Source organism: Thalia democratica, chromosome 8 (genome assembly GCF_965202585.1).
Source record: "Thalia democratica chromosome 8, ktThaDemo2.hap1.1, whole genome shotgun sequence".
Lineage (NCBI taxonomy): Eukaryota > Metazoa > Chordata > Thaliacea > Salpida > Salpidae > Thalia > Thalia democratica.
The window spans coordinates 6,397,521-6,418,368 of record NC_139172.1 but is presented as its reverse complement, the minus strand read 5'-3'; the positions used below and the strand labels follow the sequence as shown (position 1 = coordinate 6,418,368).

The 20,848-nt window shown below is 24.6% G+C and overlaps 1 protein-coding gene across 1 annotated transcript; it reads right to left on the bottom strand.

Moving 5' to 3' along the window:
- Positions 1–4,870: 4,870 nt before the first annotated feature.
- On the bottom strand, positions 4,871–10,956 carry LOC145842074 (V-type proton ATPase subunit F-like). The gene is made up of 4 exons (XM_082949448.1): positions 10,843–10,956; positions 10,304–10,448; positions 5,624–5,771; positions 4,871–5,248 (listed from the first exon to the last, which is right to left on the bottom strand). Exons 1-4 carry the CDS (start codon positions 10,859–10,861, stop codon positions 5,201–5,203), a joined length of 360 nt encoding a protein of 119 aa, XP_082805574.1. The 5' UTR covers positions 10,862–10,956; the 3' UTR covers positions 4,871–5,200.
- Positions 10,957–20,848: the final 9,892 nt, after the last annotated feature.

The following is a 20,848-nucleotide window of genomic DNA, read 5'->3' as shown; positions in this document are numbered from 1 at the left end:
TTATGTTGTGACCCTAAACTTTTATCTGTTAAGAAAAACAAGAAAAACTTACTAAGTTGGCAAGATTCTCCAAAGCGTCCTTCCTTGCAAACACAAGTTCCGCTATTGTGCAGATCACTGCAAAACATGCCTTCATTATTACAATCAGAACTTGTACTGCACGCCTCTGTTCAAGTTTTATTTTATCAAAAAGTAATTGTACTGTTAGTTTATTTAGTTTTATGGTTTACTTTCTTAGTTAGTTAACTGACCTTGAAATTAAAATCTAGCCTTGATTCTTTACAAAATTTGAAAAAAGAAAATAATAAACAGTAATAAAAAAAAAATTAAAGTAAAAATTTACTTAATTGGCATTTTTTTCCAAAATATCCGTGTTTGCACACACAAGTTCCTTTTTGATAAAGACTTTTTAGTCTGCTGCAACGCATACCATCATTTTTGCACTGAGCATCATTATAACATACCTCTGTTTGAATTTATATTTATATAAAGTACGTTTTAAATTGTTAGCAGTCAGTTGATTTAAACAGTGTTTACTTTGTTTTTAATGATAGCCAGAACAACTAATTTAAAATTCTATCTTATCAACACTACCATTGAACCTAGGAAAACAATGCTTTTTAAATTGTAATAAATAAAACTTTACTTGGTTGGCATTTTTCTCCATAAAGTCCTTCTCTACACACACAAGTTCCTGACTCTTGCAGATTGCTCAGTTTACTGCAATACATACCAGCGTCGTTGCAGTCAAAATCCTTATGGCATTTTTCTATTAAATTTTATTTTAGAGTTAAATTTTCTTGAATTAGTAACTATAAACTTTTGATATTTTGCTTTTAGTTGTTTATAAAAGAAAAAAAAGAGTGAAATAGAATAACTTAATAAGCGGTCATTCAAATTAGAAATTAAAATATACATTTGTATCACAAAATAAGTTGTAAAGTAAATTCAGAGTATAAGCTTGAGTTTTACTTACTTAGTTTTTGACCGAGACTAGCAGCTAATGTGAACGCTAGAGAAGCGAAAACAATTTGTAGGAGCAATTTCATGGTGCTTTATAATATTGCAATCTGAAAGTTTTAAAATTTACTATGTACTAATTATATTAATGTAAAAAAAATCATTTAAAGTATTAGTAAGAAACCTTAACACTTTTAAAACTATTCTAAAGATCATGACTACTTCTGATTTTTTTAGTGACAGTATTTAACTAATAGGGCTAGTACACTTAGAGGTAAGTCTGAGTTGAAAAAAAGAAACTTTTTTTCATGTTATTTTAAATTTTAGTTATTCAAACTTTGTTATTCGACTAATCTTTAATATAAATGGGTAAGGTGGGTTAGGGATAAGGATATAAAATAAAAAAAAGCCTAAATAGAATTAGCTGATTAAGTTTTTTTTCAGCTAAATGTATTAAAAATTGCTAATGTATGTAAAAATAAACTTTAGTTATCTTTAAGATATCTAACAGAACTTGTAAGTCATAGCAACAAAGAAAATTATCTAGTTTTATTTAAATATCAATGAAAGTAGCTAATGTTTTCTTAGTATTAAAAAAAATCATATTGTATTTACATTGAAACAAGACAAAATTAGTTAGTATAGTATTTATGACTTTACTCCTTCACTTAAAAAAAAGATGCTAGCTAAATACAAAACTAGCTATACATTGGTGCTTTTTTAATACTAGCTATACAATACAATTTTAAAAACAAAATATAAACTTTAAAGGTGCTAAATTAGTTTTTATAAAGTTAATGAAAAACCCTAAAAAATAAAAAAAAGTAACTTAACGTATGTTTTTTAAAAACAAACGAACCCGTTGTAGGAGTTATGATTAAACCAGAAAAATTAAAAAACCCTTCATTATTTATAAAAATAACCTAAAATAGTAAAACTATAAGCTATAAATTTAAATAAATTACAAATAAAAAAGTTTTTTTTTTCTGTTAAAGTAAATAAAGATATTTTTTTTAGTAATGAATTTAACTTTTCATTGTGCCATCTAAACAAATATTAAATGAAACACTTTCGTTTAAAACTAAGCACATGACTAAACATGCAATAAAACAATTAATGATTTTAATTGGAATAGTGTATTTTTTCCAAAAATTTTCCACTTACTTTAATGAGAAACCTTTGCTTTCTTTTTTCATGTTTTTTATATAAAATGTTTTTCAACTTTATTTATAGTTTCAAATCAAGCTAATGAATTTGAGACGTTTTTTTATACTTAAAGACATTATTAACAAAAGTAATCCAAATTTCTCCAACATTTTTTAGACTGGAAAACTTTAAGCTTAATTATTTTTATCCAAAATGTAAACCTTACGTAAGTTTTATCAATAAAATTGTTTTAAAATGAATACATACTTTACCTAACATTTAAAGTTAACTTAGGGTTAAAGCAATTTATATGAAAAAACTATTTTATTGTAAAAATTAGAAGTATTTCTAACAAATTAAACCTATAAAGGTAATATATATTTTTTCTTCATTAAACTAATATTATGTATGTAAATGTAATTAATTATAGTGTAAATGCATTACTTCACTTAGAAAGACTTTTACTTTTTTAGTAATATATCTGGTTTTCTTAATAATTTATCACACACGTTTTTCACAACTACTTTCACAATAGCCAATTGGTCATTTACATCTTGTTGCATTTATAGTAAATTTAGTCAGTTTTTAAACGTCAACTTAGTTTTGTTTATTATTATAAAAAATCTGCAGAGTTGTTATATGTTTCTTATACTCTAAAGTCATAGAGCTTAAACAAATTACCTTCATAAAATATCACCATTCAAATTTAAAATACATTAAAACTTTTTTATAAATCAAACTATAAAGGTAAAACAACACAAACAAAATTATAAGAGTTATTTCATTTCGACTATTTAGTTGTTTAAGTTACTAAACCATTAATAAGGATTAATTAATATATGCTTAGTAGCGTTATGAAATGTTTCTGAAAAAGTTAGGGTAATAATTTATGTAATACTTTTTGGAAATACATAAGGTACTTTAGTTTACTTAATATTGTTTACTATTTCTGTGGGAATTCAGAGATGTTAAATTTAGCTAATGTAATGTTTAATGGTAGTCCTAGCAATAGTAGTAAACTTATAAAAAAATTTGAAACATGTAACACACTAACAGTACACAAAACTTAATTTGCAATAAAGATCAATCCTAAAATTTTTTTAATCTTTATCCAGCAACAGAAGTAGCCAAAAAAATTGTGCAAAATATTTTAAACATCAAACAAACTAACAGTACAAACAAATTAAGCTGCGTTAAATCTTTTATTTTTTGAGTATATACAATTTTTTTGACATATTTGAGTTTTTTGGAATAATAACTAACTTAAATTTCTAAAACTCATATATAATTTTTATTAGATTATTATAGATTTACTTTTTCAATAATGGCTAATTTTGTTTAGTTTTAAAATAGCAATGCTTTTTTTACTCTTGTAATATACTCAAAGATCTGTTTAATTGAACTTTAAAAGTACTAAACGCGTAAATTTACGTATTTAGTAAATATATAAACCAGCTTTTAAATATAAAGAATTTACGGCTAAAACAGTAAATTTTGTTAATAATTTTAAGTAATATCGCCTTTCCTCTATGAATGGTAAGTCCTTTTTAAATTTTTTTCTTTATTTTGTTGTCAATGCATTTAAATATTTGATGTTTTCTGTACCTTAATTATGAAGTTATACGACTTCAGTTGTACCGATTATGACTTGGGAAAGGATTATAAATAAGTAAAAAAAAATCGGTAAAACAAATGTGTAGAACTAAATTCTGATAGATGTTTGTTAAGAAGAAAAATGAGTCTTGAATTTTTTATTATTGTTTTGTATTTTGAAATCCTAGTGTGTTCTATTTGACTTGGATAAAAGTGATCATATTTTTATGTAGAAGTGAGTGATTCACTAAGCTGCTGATTTTTGCAACAAATGATTGACTGAAATGATTGACTTGAGCGTCCCTGTATGTTTTTTTTCCTGAAAATTGCAGATGGTTTTCTATTGGTGAGAAGCTAGAAGTTGTTGTTAAATTAGAAAACTATGTAAATATTTTTAATATTGTTGGATCTAACAGATCATTAATGATGAAATTGCAGAGGAATTTACAAAAAGTTTCTACATCAAAGCGTAAATAAGTATTGTTTATTCAAGCTAAACATAAAAATAAGTTATTAAAATAATCAAGATACTAAAAAGACAAAACAAAATAACTATTTTATTTTTTATAAACAGGTTGCACAAAACTTAAAACTTTAGTCAAATTAGGTTTCATAATTGAGAAGAATTTAAAAATATTGTATAAATCAACTTAAGACAATTTGAATCACACATTCTAGTTTATGCTTCCTTAAAAATATGTATTTAATAATAAACTTTAACTTAATGTTTGATATAACTTTTTTAAACTGTGCAATAGAATAAAACAATTTCGATGCCAGGTATATATTTCTCTATAAGGTTTTAAGAGTTGCATCCAGATATCTTTGATCAAAAACGAAAACATTTTTACTTTTAAGAAAAACTAACTATAAAAAAACAGTACTTTTTTAGTAAACAAAGTTTTGTTTATAGTCTAGTAAGATTTATTATAGTTTTATCTACTTTGCACTGCTTTCCAAAATTTTAGAATTTTAATTGATATTACTTCTATTTTAATTTTAAATTAAAATGTTTTTATAAAAACCATTAATAAACAGTTCTTTGTAATTGAGCTGATATTGACATTCACATACATCTAATTGCAAAATTATAGCTGACTTGACACAATGTCATTGATAGAGAAATATCACTTCATTACTAGTTATAATTTATAAAGTAAGAAAGATATGGAACAAAGTATAATGTTTTATTATGAAAACAATGTAAGTTTTAAATGGTTAAGTCAAAAATCATACAATTTTACAAGATATTTTAAAACTTACTTAATAATAATTCTTGATAAAATGCACATTTAAAATTTATAAAAACTATAAACTGACTTATTTGAAAGAGTGTAAATTCTAAATTATTTACATACTTTTAACTACAATTAAAATGGTTTGAACGATTTTCATTTGAAAAAAAAAGTAATAAAAAATAATTTATGAAAAATTTACATTTTCTTGCAAAAGAAATAAAAAAGCTTATTGCACAAACAAAACGTAATAAACATATTAAGAATCACATATCACCGCCATACATTGCCTTAGCTCTGCGGTAAACAGTATCCTGTAAATAGTTTTTTGTATAACTTACAGTGTTGATAATTTACAATAATGTATAAACTTAGACAATAAAAACTATAATTTATAACTTTTTATATAAGTTACAAAGTTAATATATTTCGTATACTATAAAACAGATAATAACTTTCAGTTTGTTTTCACTTACAAAAATATAAAGTTTAAATTAGTATTAAATAAAGCTAAAAAATTGTCTTTCAAAAAAAAACGTATACTTATCACATGAAAAGTAAAGATTTTTTTTAAAGCGCTTTTAATGTATTAAAGATAATTCAGTTAGATTTTTTTGTGTATAGTCTAAAAATATACAAAACGCTATTTAAAACTAAAAATACAAAAAAATATTCAAACAAATACAAACCTTGTTGGGGTCGTACTGAGCTTCTTTGGAGGGAATTTCGAGTATGGAAGGAATGGCCTCACGATGATTGTCTATTATGTGTCGAACCATCTCAGCCACCGATTGAGTTATTAGCACTATTCCTATGTCCTTGCGAACCAAAAAGTCACTGTAAAGCAAAACTGTGTAGCCAACAATAGAAGTATTTGTGTACATTACCAATACCACTTTTTTATTTAAGGCCATGGGGGGGTCCAACATTTTTTTTACAAAAATTAACTTTGATTTTTATATGAAAGCTTGAAGTACAAACTACAAGCCAGAATTCAAAAATATCATTCAACTTTTGAGATATTTAACTTTTTGTAAAAATTTTCCAATACAAACGTATGGACCGCAAATTTTTTGGGGTCAATTTTCTCGGATATTTTAAAATTCACTAAAAATCTATCTCCTCCTTTATTTCTCAAGCAATCTTCTTCAAAATTTCAGGATACATTCCTTATAATAAAAGGAAAAAACGTTACTTTAGAATTTTATTAATTTAAAAAACAAAAAATTTTATCACAAAAATTTAAAAAAAAGTATTTTTTTTTCAAAAAAAATATATTTTTACAATTTTTTTTAAAATTCCAAAGTAATGTTTTTTTTCTTATTGTATAAAGATTAGACTGTGAAAGTTTGAAGAAGATTGCTAGAAAAATGTAGGAGAAGACAGATTTTAAATAAAATAGTCTTTTTTCGCTGTTTTAGTTTTCCCTTCCCATAGGAAACCTATTATGCGGCCCGACTTTGACCGGTCATATCTCAAAAAATCATTTGAATTTTTTAAAACGATAAAAAGCATCTTAAAGCTTAGAAAAAACTCTATAAAATAAAATTAACTTGTAAAAAACTTGGTTTACCTCCCCCCCCTATGGCCTTAAAGAATAACAGCAGCATAAATAATAAAGTTACAGATCATAATTAAAAAATTCTGTCCATTTAAACGTTAGCTATTATAGTTAGAAATTTTGTAATAAACATTTTTTTAGCTGTGCATTAAGTTCATTTTGACTAAATTCTACTTTTGTACTAAGCGAAGAAACACATGCTAAAAATTTCTTAAAAAGCACTTTAAAATAAAAAGTTCTAAGTAATATATTTTATTTAGATTTTAGTTGATTTCATGACTTGTCTTAATTAAAACGTTTAACTTAATGAAGTAAACGATACAAGCAATTATAAACTTATAAATAGATGTTCATCATTTAAAGTATAAAATATAGAACAAGTGTAGCATAATTGAACCATAGCTCATTTTATTAAATATTAGTGTTTGTATTTATACCTATCATCGTTTCAAATTTTCCTTGTTAATAAAGTATTTAAACACAAGATTTTTTTTTTCATCAAGTTTATGTTTAAGTTAAAAAAAAAAAAAATAAGAATTAATGACCAAGTTGTTTTTATTTAAAGCCTTGTTTAACTTTATTTACAGGGTTGCCAAATGTTCTTGGCAAATTTTCTCCATATTTTCAAAAACATACATTTTTAGGTTTATTTTTAGTTAAAAGTTAATATTAAAGTCAAAAACTGTGTTAAGTGAAGTAAACGATACAAGCAATTATAAACTTATAAATGGATGTTCACTATTTAAAGTATAAAATATAGAACAAGTGTAGCATAATTGAACCATAGCTCATTTTATTAAATATTAGTGTTTGTATTTATACTTATCATCGTTTCAAATTTTCCATTGTTAATAAAGTATTTAAACACAAGATTTTTTTTTCATCAAGTTTATGTATAAATTTCATCATTAGTATAAAAACATTGAAAACATACTGTAAGCTACTTTAAATGTGTTTTTTTAATAAAAAATTTTTTTTGATGATAACTAAACACTACATCTTTGTGTCCAATTGAAGTTTGACAACTTAACATGTAAGAACTGTTTAAAATTTCAGGTTTTTCAAGAATTTCTCTAATTCCAGGTTTTTTAGCCTAAATTATCAAATTACAGATTTTCCAGGTTTTGAGGCTTTTTGGCAACCCTGTATTTAGTATAAAATTAACAAAAACAAAATAATAGAACAAAACAGTACTATGTTAAGTCAACCATAATTTAGGCATGGTTGCCACAGGTCAAGCTGAGGAGAATTTTCCTGACTTTTTAAAATCAAACTCTAATTTAAACTTATTCTAAAATACATAATCTAACTCTTGAAACTATATAAAGCTTTCAATCTAATTTTAATACAGATTAAACAATTTTTTTTTGCTGAATATTCAATCATCAAACTTCCATTACATTACTTGAACCATCTGTGTATGATTGATGTATTTGCATAAACAGCTCTATCAGCAAAATACTTTTATTATTACTTTATAAAAACTGATTTTGTCTGAAAAAAGACACCATTTTTTAGCATTTCCCAACATAAACGAAACGACATAAAAGGAACTTTTACAATTAAAACCTTAAATTAATAACGAACTTTCACAACTAAAACCTTAAAACAATAACGAACTTTTACAAATAAAACCTTAAAACAATAAAGAAGTTAATCAAACACTATTTTTTTAAATATATGTACTTAAATTTATTTTCTGTTTTTTTATTAGCACTTCAAAGTCTTCATCTAATGAATATGTGGTATATACCTCTCTTATAATTTATTTTACCAATTTAAACTGTTTTGAAAAAATTATAAAGAGGTAAAGTATACACATCAACTTGTTACATAAAATACAAACTAACTGCTTTATTATAAAGAACTCAATTGTTTACTTAAACAAAAAACAGTTTGATTCGAAAATTATGCTAAATTAACTATTGTGTGTATATCACAGTTTCACTATGTAAGTGTCCTTGATACAGATCATCAATACTACAAAGCTTACAAAAACTGCTTGTTCAAGTACGGTACTTGTTCAATATGTTAATAGAAATATTTTGCAGTTTTTAAAGGATATTTTATGAATTTATACCAGATAAAGGCATTTGAAATTATATAATTTTCATGGTTGCCACTGATCAAGCTGAGAAAAAATTCCTGACTTTTCCTGACTTTTTACAAAAATTTTTCCTGACTTTTCTAAATCAGTTTTACTTATATAAATTGTTCACTTAGTTTAAAAAATACTACCTAAACTATTTTATATAAAATCCTTAAACTAAATATCAAATAAAAAAAGAATATAGTAAAGTAACTGAAAAAAAAAAAAAGATATAAAAAAATAAACTATATACATGGTTGCCACTGATGAAGATGAGAAAAATTTCCTGACTTTTCTAAATCAGTTTTACTCATATAAATTATTCACTTAGTTTAATAAAATACTACCTAAACTATTTCATAAAAACCTTAAATTAAATATCAATTAAAAAAGAATATACTAAAGTAACTGTAAAAAAATAGTATAAAAAAGTAAACTATATATCTTTTGTATAAAATATTTCCTCTTATCATTTAGTAATAATTTGTAACAAATAAATATACTCTTATTTACTTTGAAATTTAAGTTACTCTACAAAAAATACAAACATTAAGTAAACTTAATCTTGGCATATACATCTATTATAATTTATTTTACCAATTTAAACTGTTTTGAAAAAATTATAAAGAGGTAAAGTATACACATTAACTTATCACATAAAATACTAAACTAACTGCTTAATTATAAAGAACTCAATTGTTTACTTAAACAAAAAACACTTTGATTCTAAAATTATGCTAGATAAACTTTTGTGTATATATCACAGTTTCACTATGGAAGTGTCCTTGCTACAGATCATCAATACTAAAAAGCTTACAAAATCTGCTTGTTCAAGCAGGGTACTTGTTCAATATGTTAATAGAAAACTTTTGCAGTTTTATAAAGGATATTTTACTAATTTATACCAGGTGAAGGCATTGAAAATAAAATTAAATATTTTTGTAAATTTCTAGGAAAATTTTGGAATTTTTTCCGACTTTAAAGGACTTTTAACTAATTTTTACCATTTGAAGGCTTTGGAAAACAAGGAATTTTGTAAATTTAAACTGACAAAATCTGACTTTTTTTTTTTTTTTAATTTTATCAAATTTCCTGACTTTTCCTGACTTTTTTCAAAACCCCCCATTTTTTCCTGACTTTTGTCATTTTTTTAAATTTTTCCTGACTTTTCCTGATTTCCTGACCGAGTGGCAACCCTGAATTTTGTAAATTTTTGCAATTTTTTTCTGACAATTTTATTAATTTTTTACCACTTTAAGGCTTTGGAAAATAAGGAATTTTGTAAAACTAAACTGACAAAATCTGACTTTTTTAGAAATTTTGTCAAATTTCCTGACTTTTTTTCAAAAACCCCCATTTTTCCTGACTTTTGTAATTTTTTTCTAGTTTTTCCTGACTTTTCCTGATTTCCTGACCATGTGGCAACCCTTTTTAGGTTATCATTTGTAAAAATCATATAATATTTAGTCAACAACTAAAAAAAATAGTGAGTGGTAATTTAGCATATAGTTAAAAATTATTGGTAGTAAATATCTTTCTATTAGCTTAAAATGATTCACAGTTTCATAGTTGAGTTGCCTAGACAGAATGGGAGTTTTGATGCTTGGTTGTGATATGTAACATCTTTTTTGTTTATACTTATCTTTATTGCTCATTTCAATAGAATAAGGAAATACTGCAATTTATTAATTTGTATTTTTGTATTTAAAACAAACAAACTTCAATTGGGCTTCAATATCAGAAGTGGGAGTATCTTTGTCAACAACCATATAATTAGCTTTTCGCTGCTTGTTTATTTCGCCAATTCCCCCCAACAAAAACCCAGTACAAGTGTCCTCATCTCCCATTACTGCAATCAACTTTCCTGAGATTATTATTAATATTAAGTTTACTTTAAATAAATAAAAAATAATATTGTCTATTATGAGAAAAATAGTTTGAGTAGAATGTAAGAGTGTAGTTTTTAGTTGCAGTGGTGCTTGATTTTTAAAAGATTTCAATATTATTAAGATTTCAAGACTTATGATATCATTAACGGCTTTTTAAGTAAATTTACATCATTTAGGTTATTTTAATTAGTTATCCTTAAAATTTATCAATTAAGTTTCCTAGGATCAATCACAATATAAAACTTAAGATTTTAAAATGAGTTGTAGAAGTTTAATAGTAGTATACCCTTATGGGAAACAAGTAAAACATTTTATAACTAAAATGTTTTAGATCTTAAATAAGTTTATCTAAAATATAAAAATACTTACCAACACGGCTTGCTGACATGATAATCTATATTTATTCTAAGTCTGAAACAAAAGCACAATAATACTATTAAATTAAATTACATAATGTTTTGAAATAATTAAACTTATTATTTTATAAAAGATTTTGCAACTTTTTGAAGCGTAAAATCAGTCTGAATAACCGAAAACTAGCCTAAGTTTATGATAAAATCAAAAAAGATAAGAAGCATAAGTCAACCAGAGTTTTTCAAAAATAATTAGCCTGAGTGTGTGAGTTGTAACCCTGTTTATAATTTATAAGTAAAATTTTATAGCCAAAAACCTTAAATTAAATTTATTATACTTTTTTTATGATTTACACAAATTTACTTCACTATAAACTTTAAAAATATTTTTTCAACCTATCACAGATAATTGTTGAAACCTAAGCTTTGAGAAGTTGTTTTATGATAAAATGAGATATTATTAAGACACATTCTAAAATGGTAAATTAAAGTTTGTTTTATCTTCATATGAAGTGGCCTTGTGTGGTTTTAATAGTTTTCATTTAAAGTCAATTGTTAGTATGCAAATTTGAATAATAAGATATGCTTGTTGCGCCTGCACTGACTTCAACAAGGTTTACATGCTAGGATGTTCAAACTTTTTTTGGGTCTTTTGTTTAACAACAAGTTTTTTTGGTACATTTTTGATACAAAAATAAATTTAAGTTAAAAAATGTCTTAAATAGTACAACAACATTAGAAAGATATTGTAAAGCTACATTAATGTGTTTAAAAACATATGATAAAAAATTAAAATATCTATATGTTAGAGTTTTTGTATGTAATCAAAGCTTTATAAGTAAACAAAAAAAATTATTCTTCAAAATTATAGGTTTTTTAGTGGTATTTGTTTGAAATTTGAAAATGTTTTTCCAAGTTTTTTTACAAATTCTCAAATTCCAGGTTTTGCTCCAACAAATTTGTTTGTGAAAACTAAAAAATGAAATTTAATGAGGTGTTTAATTTGTGCAAGTTTGTAAGATGGTGAATACTTTGAGAGGGTTTGAGATTGATCACAGCTGCTTTACTCAAGTTAATATTATTTATACTGTAATATAATATTAGATATTCAGCAAATAACAATTTTGTATTTTTAAGACCTAGAACAGGGCTTAGCCTAAACTTCTTGAGCTATTTGGGTCTTATGTTATAAACTAGTGTAACAATAATCATAAAAACTTAAACAAATATAAATTTAAAATGCAGCTAGAAAAAATTCTTGTTGAGCTGCTATGCTGAGTAAATTGAGAATGCTTTGTTTTTTTTTTGCATGTGGATGTAGCCTAATTGTATTTAGTTGGCATTTGTCATGTGTTTAGTTAGTTTATCGTATGATTATACTAATCTATGTTTAGCTTATTTTGTTTTGTTGACAAGAAATACTAGCTTTTGTGGGTTTATTAAGTTGCAATATTTTTTTTTACTTAAAAACTTTTTTTTATTCACTTGTTTTGGATTTTTCTCTAACTTAAGTACATAAAGTTAATTAAAGTTACACATAATTTTTAAATTTTTATTAATAAAACAGTAAAATATTTTGTATAGCATTCTTTCTTATGATAGTTTTAAAGGTTAATATATTTGTAATAGCACTATATCAGAGTTTCCCAAAGTGGGCCAAGTGGCCCCCTTGGGGGCCATGAGCAGTAAAGGGGTCATAATTTGAAACTTGCACTAGATATTCTAGAGGAGTTGATAGAAGCAAAAAAAAAAGTTCTCAGGTGTTGAGTAATCTTGCTGGAGGGGGCATAGTGATTTAAATTTCTTTAAAGAGGGCCTTTTAAAATATTTTTGGGATCCTGCAATAGATTAAGTGCAAGGTGGGGGTAAAACACTATTTTCACAATTTTATCTTATTTTATATAGTTTCTATTAAGCTACAAGATACTTTTTACAGATTTTGAAAATTTGAAATATTTTTTGAGATAAAGCTGGTCAAAATTGGAGGCAACAATAGGTTCCTTATAGGAGGCGCAAACTAAAACAGCAAAAATATACTATTTCACTAAAAATCTATCTTCTACATTTTTTTAGATAACTACCTCAGTTTTCAGGAAATTTTCCTTGCAATATTAAGAAGATTGTGTCAGAACAAAACTTAAAAAATTAATAAACAAAAATACTTTATATTAAAAATAACAAAAAAAACTGATTTTTTGTTACTTTGTTATAAAATTTTATTTTATTTTTTTAAGTTTTGTACTGACAGAATTTTCTAAATACTGCAAGGAACATTTCCTGAAAACTTGAGGTAGTTATCTCGAAAAATGTAGGAGGAGATGGATTTTTAGTGGTTTCTTGTTATTTGCCGTTTTAGTTTTGGCCTCCCATAAGGAACCTATTGTTGCCTCTGATTTTGACTGACTGGCTATATCTCAAAAATTATTTTAATTTTTTAAATTTGTATAAAGCATCTTGTAGCTTAATAAAAACTATAAAAATAAGATCAAATTGTGAAATTATCAAACTGTAATAAAAATAAGATCAAATTGTTTTGTATGCCCTTAAACCATCTTTGTATGATCGATGTATATGCAATAAACAACTCTATAACCAAATTACTTGTATCTCTACTACATACTAATATGAGACCATATAAGAATTTAATTTATTCAAAAATTTAATTACATACCGAAGAAAAAAAGAATTCTAAAAGCAAAAAAAACATTAGCAAAATGCAGTTTATAGTGATGACATAATTTATTTTTAAGATCATTTGTATATAAAATTTTATGACATTTTTTCAAAAACTGCCTTTTTTTCAAACTTTTGTCTTTTTACTGACTTTGTGGCAACCCTAATATAAGCTAGTCAGGATGGCCACTGGTTTAAAAATAAGTTCATCCAAGTTTTCTGATTTTTTTCCAAGTTTTCGAAAGTACATGCTTTTATGTCTATTTTTAGTTTAAGGTTGAAAACTGCATTATTAACAACATTGAAAACATACTGTAAAGCTACCTTAAAAGTTTTTTTAATAAAATAAAATAAATGATGACAAATAATTTTCACTTTTATGATAGATTTTTGGTGTCAAATCAATATTTTATTACTTAACATACGAAATTCAAGTTATTTTAGTGATTTTTGGTCAAAATTCAGGTTTTTCCGAATTTTATCCAGGTTTTTTCAGGATTCCAGGTTGAGTGGCCATTAGGGTGCATCTGCTCTACCTCAAAAATTTAAAATTTAATAGTAGAGTCTAACATTTTGTGTGTGGAAAATCACATAAATATAGACAGCACAAAACAATAGTTTCCTAGCTTTTACCACCTTCACACTATTTACATTTTTTTGAAAACAACCCCAATGTAAGTTGTATAGGACCTTAAAATTTTGACCTTCATGTTTTTAGATGAAAATCTTTTCACATGTAGCAATCATCACAAAAACACATTCTGCGCGTTTTCAGACCATTTGAAAAAAGTTTTATTGAAGTAATTTTAGACTTTATGTAATTTTTTATCATATTGTGTCATATTAAAGTTTTTTAAAGAACCAGGAAATTCCTCCAAGCAACTTTCATCAAACTGCCTAAAAACGCGTAGAATGTGTTAATGCAGATGTGTACCTTACACTAATACAAACTTCTAAAATGCGTAACTTGAAAGATATACTTATTTGTTATAAGCACATTCTTAAGATATGGTTTACATCTAATATAGTTTCAGTTCAATATTGGTGCAACATCATTTTAGATAATTTTTTATTTTAAAATTACTAAAAAGATACTGTAGAAATGCTTTAATTTAATGTGTTTTATAATAATTAAAACTCAAACATTTTTGTCTATGCTCACACTTTCTTTTCTAACTAAATTTCATAATCTTATACATAAAAACTGTTTAAATTTTAGGTTAATTTTGCTTAAATTGTCAAACACTAGTTTTTACAATTAAAATGGCCACCCTGTGTATTACAACTTTTGGTGTGAAAAGAAATTTAATGTTAAAACAAAACTGCAATAGATTATACTAGTGATATAATAACTTCATCAAAGGGGAGATAAAAAATTTCCATGAAACACACTATTTAGTAACTCATATAAAGGGTTGAAATCATTTCTATTTATTGCATAGGAGGATGCGCTAACTTTCCTTTTTTAATGAACTTTTACTGACTTTTCCCTATTGTTTTTGCTTGTATTTGGCTACTTCTAAACGCCTTAGTAAGCAAAAAAAGCGGTGTCTTCTAAAAGAGTCTTTTTTAATAGACAATATTCTGTATTCAAATTAAACTAAACAACACTACTTGTTTACTTAGACTTTACAGCTCTAAAAATCAGGATTAGTTAACTTATGATTAAACTATAAGTACTGAAAAAAAACATAAATGTTTCTTAATTCTAGATTAAGAAAACACAGTAAAACTGTATTTTGATATGGGCCTGGTTATAACTTATAACTGACTATAACGGTTTTTTATATAAAATGCACAGCAGGGGCGTGTTTTGACTGGTTTCTTGTTTCCTGTGGACCCCCTGAGAAAAATTAAAAGAAAAAAGATTCTTAGAATATCACTAAATACGTTGTTTTTTGACTTTGTTTTGGTAATTTGATAAACTTTGAATAATGAATGTTGAATTTATAACACTGAAAGATAGTAAGTTTCCGTGACAAAAAATGCTTGTTTCCCCCAGCTGAAATAGATTACAATTAAAACTTTAATAGTGACGTGATAATAGGTAAAAATTTTAAAGTAGGATTTTCTATTCTGGGAAACTTGTTTGAATGATTTATTATCAAGATTTTACATTCTGTTTTACTGGCATTTTTAGATTGTTTAAAGTTCAAAAGTTTTTATTTATATCAGAAAATTTTATTCCAGCTGTGCTTTTTATTAGTTCTGTTCCAAAAAAATATGTAAATTAATGAATTAATGATAATGCTCGTAAAAATAATGTTTTTAATTTGTTTCTAAATTGTTTTTTTTTACTGACCTGCAATTTTATTTCCAAAAACTTTTAAAGGTATTTTATTGAGTTTTGTATTATACAACAGATTTTTTAAGTTTTTTTTTAAAGTTTAAACCAATGATTATAATATACTAAGACTACCTGCAAGTTTTGGTCTTTAATTACCTAAATTAGTCATAATACAATGTTTGTTATTTTCGTTAATTAAATAAACTTTATGTAATATATTTGTTTTAAATAACGGATTTGAATTTTTATATACAATTTGTAAGTTTATTACTATTTTCTGGTTCTTTTAGTTTTAATTTATCTAAATTTAATACAGTATACTAAATAAAATATATAATATTTTTCTATTACTACTTATATGTTTTTTTTTTATTTCTAGGCAAAAAAAAGCATTTTAAACACAGAGTTTTTCAACTAAATTTTACGTACTTTAGCGGCAAACTAAGAACAAAAACAATTGTGAACCCCTTTTGAAAAATGTCTAGACACGCCCCTGATGCACAGTTCTAGTTCCTAAGATAGTTCTAAAGTTACTTTCGTTAAATAATCTAACAGGTTTATTTAGTGTTTATTAAACTTATACTATTAAACTAATTTCGTTATTTAATCTAATAGGTTTGTTAAGTGAATATTGAACTTATACTATTAAACTAATTGCATTATTTAATCTAATAAGTTTCTTAAATTTTTATTAAACTTATACTATAATGTAACTGGAATCGAGTTTGTGAATAGAACGATGAATTTTACAATGAGTAAATGCGAACAGAAAGTAACAATAAAAACTAACACATAGTAATAACAAATATAACAAACCTTTAATTTTACAAATGACAACGAATCAAAATACAACGTCTTTTAACAGCTTAACTTAAAACATACAACATCGTTACCCGAGTAACGATGTTGTATGTTTTATGTTAAAGCTAGAACAAAAAATAAAAGTCAACCTACTCAAGCGTAGTTTGCACTTTTAAACAAATTACGTTCTCTAAAAGAGGAGAAAATGCAAACACCATTGCAACAGCCATACGCTTTTTTAAAACGATGTATTAAAAGTTCACATTTATAGTTTTTACTTTAATTTAAAAAACCTTCAAGTATTTTTTTTTTACTTTATTTTCTTTCCTTATATATAATGAAATTAAACAAGCAATAAGTAGACCAAAGCCAAACACAAAATTAACTTTAAAGTATCAGTATACTTCTGAAAATTAAATGAAAATAAGGTGTAGTGCAACTTACGAATTTCAGGATAAAAACATAAACTAGAATATATGTCCAAAAGTCTTAACTAAAACAAAAAAAAAAATTGAAAGAAAAGCACACTAAAAAATATTATCCTCTACAGTGGAGTGTTTTAACACCAAAGGTTACAAAAACTTATACTAAAACAACTTTTTTTGACGAAACTAACGAACAGTGAGATGATGTTTAAATGAGATGTTTTGAAAATTTATTTGTAATAACTGTAATTTTAAATATAGCAGATACTTTATGTCTTTAAAAAACTTAGCACATTACTCATATAAAAAAAAAAATAATAAAAACAATAATGTTAACCAAGTTGTCTACCTTATTTACTTATATTTTATTTTGTCGACCTGATTGAACTGCAAAATTAACGAAAAATTGTTGCCAAAAAAACCAAAATTATTGTCAAGAAAATTACAAAACATTCAAGTACCAACGATTTAGGCTGATAAGAAGTTTAAAAGCAAATAACAAAACATTTAAACAGGTTAATAAATGTATTTCAATTGTATAATAAAAGTATACTACTATTAACCTTATGTTTTCCTACTTTTATTAATAAGGAACACTTTTATTAATAGATTTTACATAAATAATATTTAAATAAAACTTTCCAAGATAACAGTATAATTTAATTAAAACACCGAAAAAAAAAAACAAATACTACCAGAATAAGTCTGTTTAAATAAAGTTTCCACTAATCTATTTTTTTTTTAACTTTGTTACAAAAAAAAATTTCTTATGTTAATTCAATTCCTTTCAAAAGCAAGTTAAATTTTAGTATGAAAAAGTTTGTAAAGGCAATCTGTACAAAAGTTTGTTTGCTTTTTTACTTGTGATCATCGCTCTAGCATGAAACAATTGTTAAGTGATAAACTTTTTAACAATTTAATTTTTGTCATAATTGTACAAAAGTAGAATAATAATAAATTAAACAATACAAGATTATTTTTAGTAAATAGCACCACGTTAGCCCAACTTTTCTTAGCCTAATAAAATTACATAAATGTTGAAAAACAATCGTCAGTTGAAGCTGTTAAAACTACTGTTAACATTTGTACAAATAACTTTCTATAATACTTAATTTCTATTCACAATAATTAACACACTATTAAGTTACTGTAAAAATTTAGTATTTAAAGTTTGAAATTTTTCATTTACTTCTACGAAAATTCTTTTAATTTTCACCAACTTCTGTTTGTAAAAATAGTTCACAAATACATTACTTTCTAAAAAAGCTACGCTTTAATTGGATATATTTTTTTGTCAATTTTGCTTTTAATAAGGTTTTATACAATTTAAAGCGTAAAGAAAAAAAGTAAACTAAAAGTCAAAACTACTAATAAATTACATTTTAAAAATCGACACTTGTATTGTATTTAAAAAATGGTCGTTGAATTTTCCTTCACTTTAAAATTATAAAGGTTTAGTGCTCATGGTTGTAATTTATTGCTTAAAATAAATAACTAATAAAATTGTTTTCTCATCTGTCATCTAAATTTAATTTCTGTCATAATAATAATAAATAACCAAAAATTTTTAAGTAAGTTATTGAAATCAATGCATATCTATGAAGTATATTTATTTCATTGATAAATTTTATTTAATTTGCTACTAAATTAAGTTTGTTAACTGTATTTAATCGACTTATTTTATTTAAAATATTTTTTATGTCCTGGAACAGATGTAAAAAGGTATTCGTGGTGTGCAACTCGATAACTGATTCTTCGTGCATAAGGTCCTACGACCAAATATTTGAGCGTCCTTTTTTGTTGTTCATTTTACTGTAATAACAACTGTAAAGATTCTAAACTGCTTTTTAAATTCAAAACATAAAGCTTTGAAGAATACTAGCTTAAAATAAGATATAAACTGTAAAAACTTTTCAAACTTTCTGTGAATGTGTAAGTTGTACAATTTGTTTCCATTAAAAAATAAAGTTTTATAAACTTATTAGAGTTTATTCTGAGGACTCTAAAATAAACTTAACGCTATTATTATATAACTACATGTGCTTTTTCTTATTATTATTTATAACTTACACATTAGATCTAAGAACAAACAACTTTAAGAAACAACTTGTTTTTTAATTTTTACTAAAGTTTCATCAAGAAATAAGTGTATGCCTGTAAAGGTTGAACCAGTTTATTTTTCATAGACACAAAATAGAATAATAAAATAAACGCTTTTCCACTTTTGTGTTGTACAAATTGATTAATCTGCTTTAAAGAAAAAAAAATCTCTTTGAACTTCAATCAAATAAAAGTTTTTAATAATTAAATTTAATAATTTCAAAAACCGTTAACTTTTTAACTCATTTTGTTTTAACACGCAGTTCAAAGCATAAAATGTAACTTTAGTTGATTAATTATTTTTTATTTAACTCAATATAAAAACGCATACTAAACTTTAGAATAACAACTTTTTTTGCTTTGAATAATAAAATTTAAAGAGATTAAATACCTTTACGTATTTTTTTTTTAAGTTTTTAAAAGATGTAATTTTTTAGGTATTAAAACGAACAGATTAATATTTTACAATTTATAGAACAAAAAGCTAAAGTACAGTGTCAGAATAAATTCTTATTATAATTTAAATTATTAAGTATTTTACTATAAATTAACTTATTCTTATTAAAAAATTTATTATGTCTGATTTGTACTTACAAAAACACATTTTGGTGAAAAGTCTTTACAATAACTTGAAGTTATAAAAGAATGATTCTAGCAATAAAATACAAAACTATTTTTATAAAATCAAATATGTTAAATTAAAAAGTATTCGATTGGGCATTTTTTTCACAGAATGAGAGAAAACCAGGTTTTTATAAACAAACTAACTTTGTTTGGTGAAATTTTAAGTTAGAGAAGTGAAAATATTATTTCTAACTAATTGTTTTTTTATACAGATTTGGTAGATTCATCAATTGAGAGATTTATGTTTTAAATAATTTTTTTTTAGTAAAAAGACTGGAAATTCAAAAAAACTTACAAAAAGTGGTAAAAAAAAAGAACTTACCTTAAGTCGTCTTAAAATGTGACCAATGTGTTTTTGCGATAATTGGCCACTTAAAAGATTTAAAGTCGATTTTTTTGTCCCCCAAACAGTTTGCAATGGGTTATCAAAAAATCGAATTTTGCCAAGGTGAAAGTTTCTTCAAATCATCTAAGTTTTTGTGGTATTTGCCAAGTGCAATTTTTTTAGCTGATAACTCAAAGGTCACCGTTTTTATAAACATCCTATTATACACTTATTAATTTACTAGTTTGGTGTTTTTAAATTTAGTTTTATTTCGATCCACGGACTGGTGCACGGAAAAATCTTAACTCGGATATCGAGTTGTAAAACCATTAACACTTTTTTTAAAACTTATTATACACTTAATTGTTAAAATGCAACGGGCATCGATAAGGTACCCAAGCAGCAAATATTTAAAATGAGTGGACACAAAAAATAAAACTTAATTGCAAGTTGTTAGACGAATAAAATCAAACAAATTAACACATTATTAGTGCATATATAACACAACTTTATTTAAAAAAACATTTGCAAAGTCTATTTAAATATAATTTTTTATTAAAGGTAAATAGACACTGTTTTGTATAAAAAAGGTAAACTATGTTTTATTATTGAAGGTGTGCTTTTATTCCTAGGGTTTAATGACACGTTTCTTACTATTTTTTTACTATGATGATATTTATTGGAATTTTTTAATAACTTTAAAAATATTTATTTAATTTACTTGCAAAAAACAAACAATTAATAACGCCCTAATTTTTGTTCATTATTTGAAGTTAATATGTTATTA

Coding starts and splice junctions, on each gene's coding strand:
- LOC145842074 (XM_082949448.1), bottom strand. Junction 5,772..10,303: donor GATATTGAAGCCCAATTGAA/GTTTGTTTGTTT, acceptor TTTGCTTTACAG/TGACTTTTTGGTTCGCAAGG. Junction 5,249..5,623: donor CTCAGTACGACCCCAACAAG/GTTTGTATTTGT, acceptor AACTATTTACAG/GATACTGTTTACCGCAGAGC.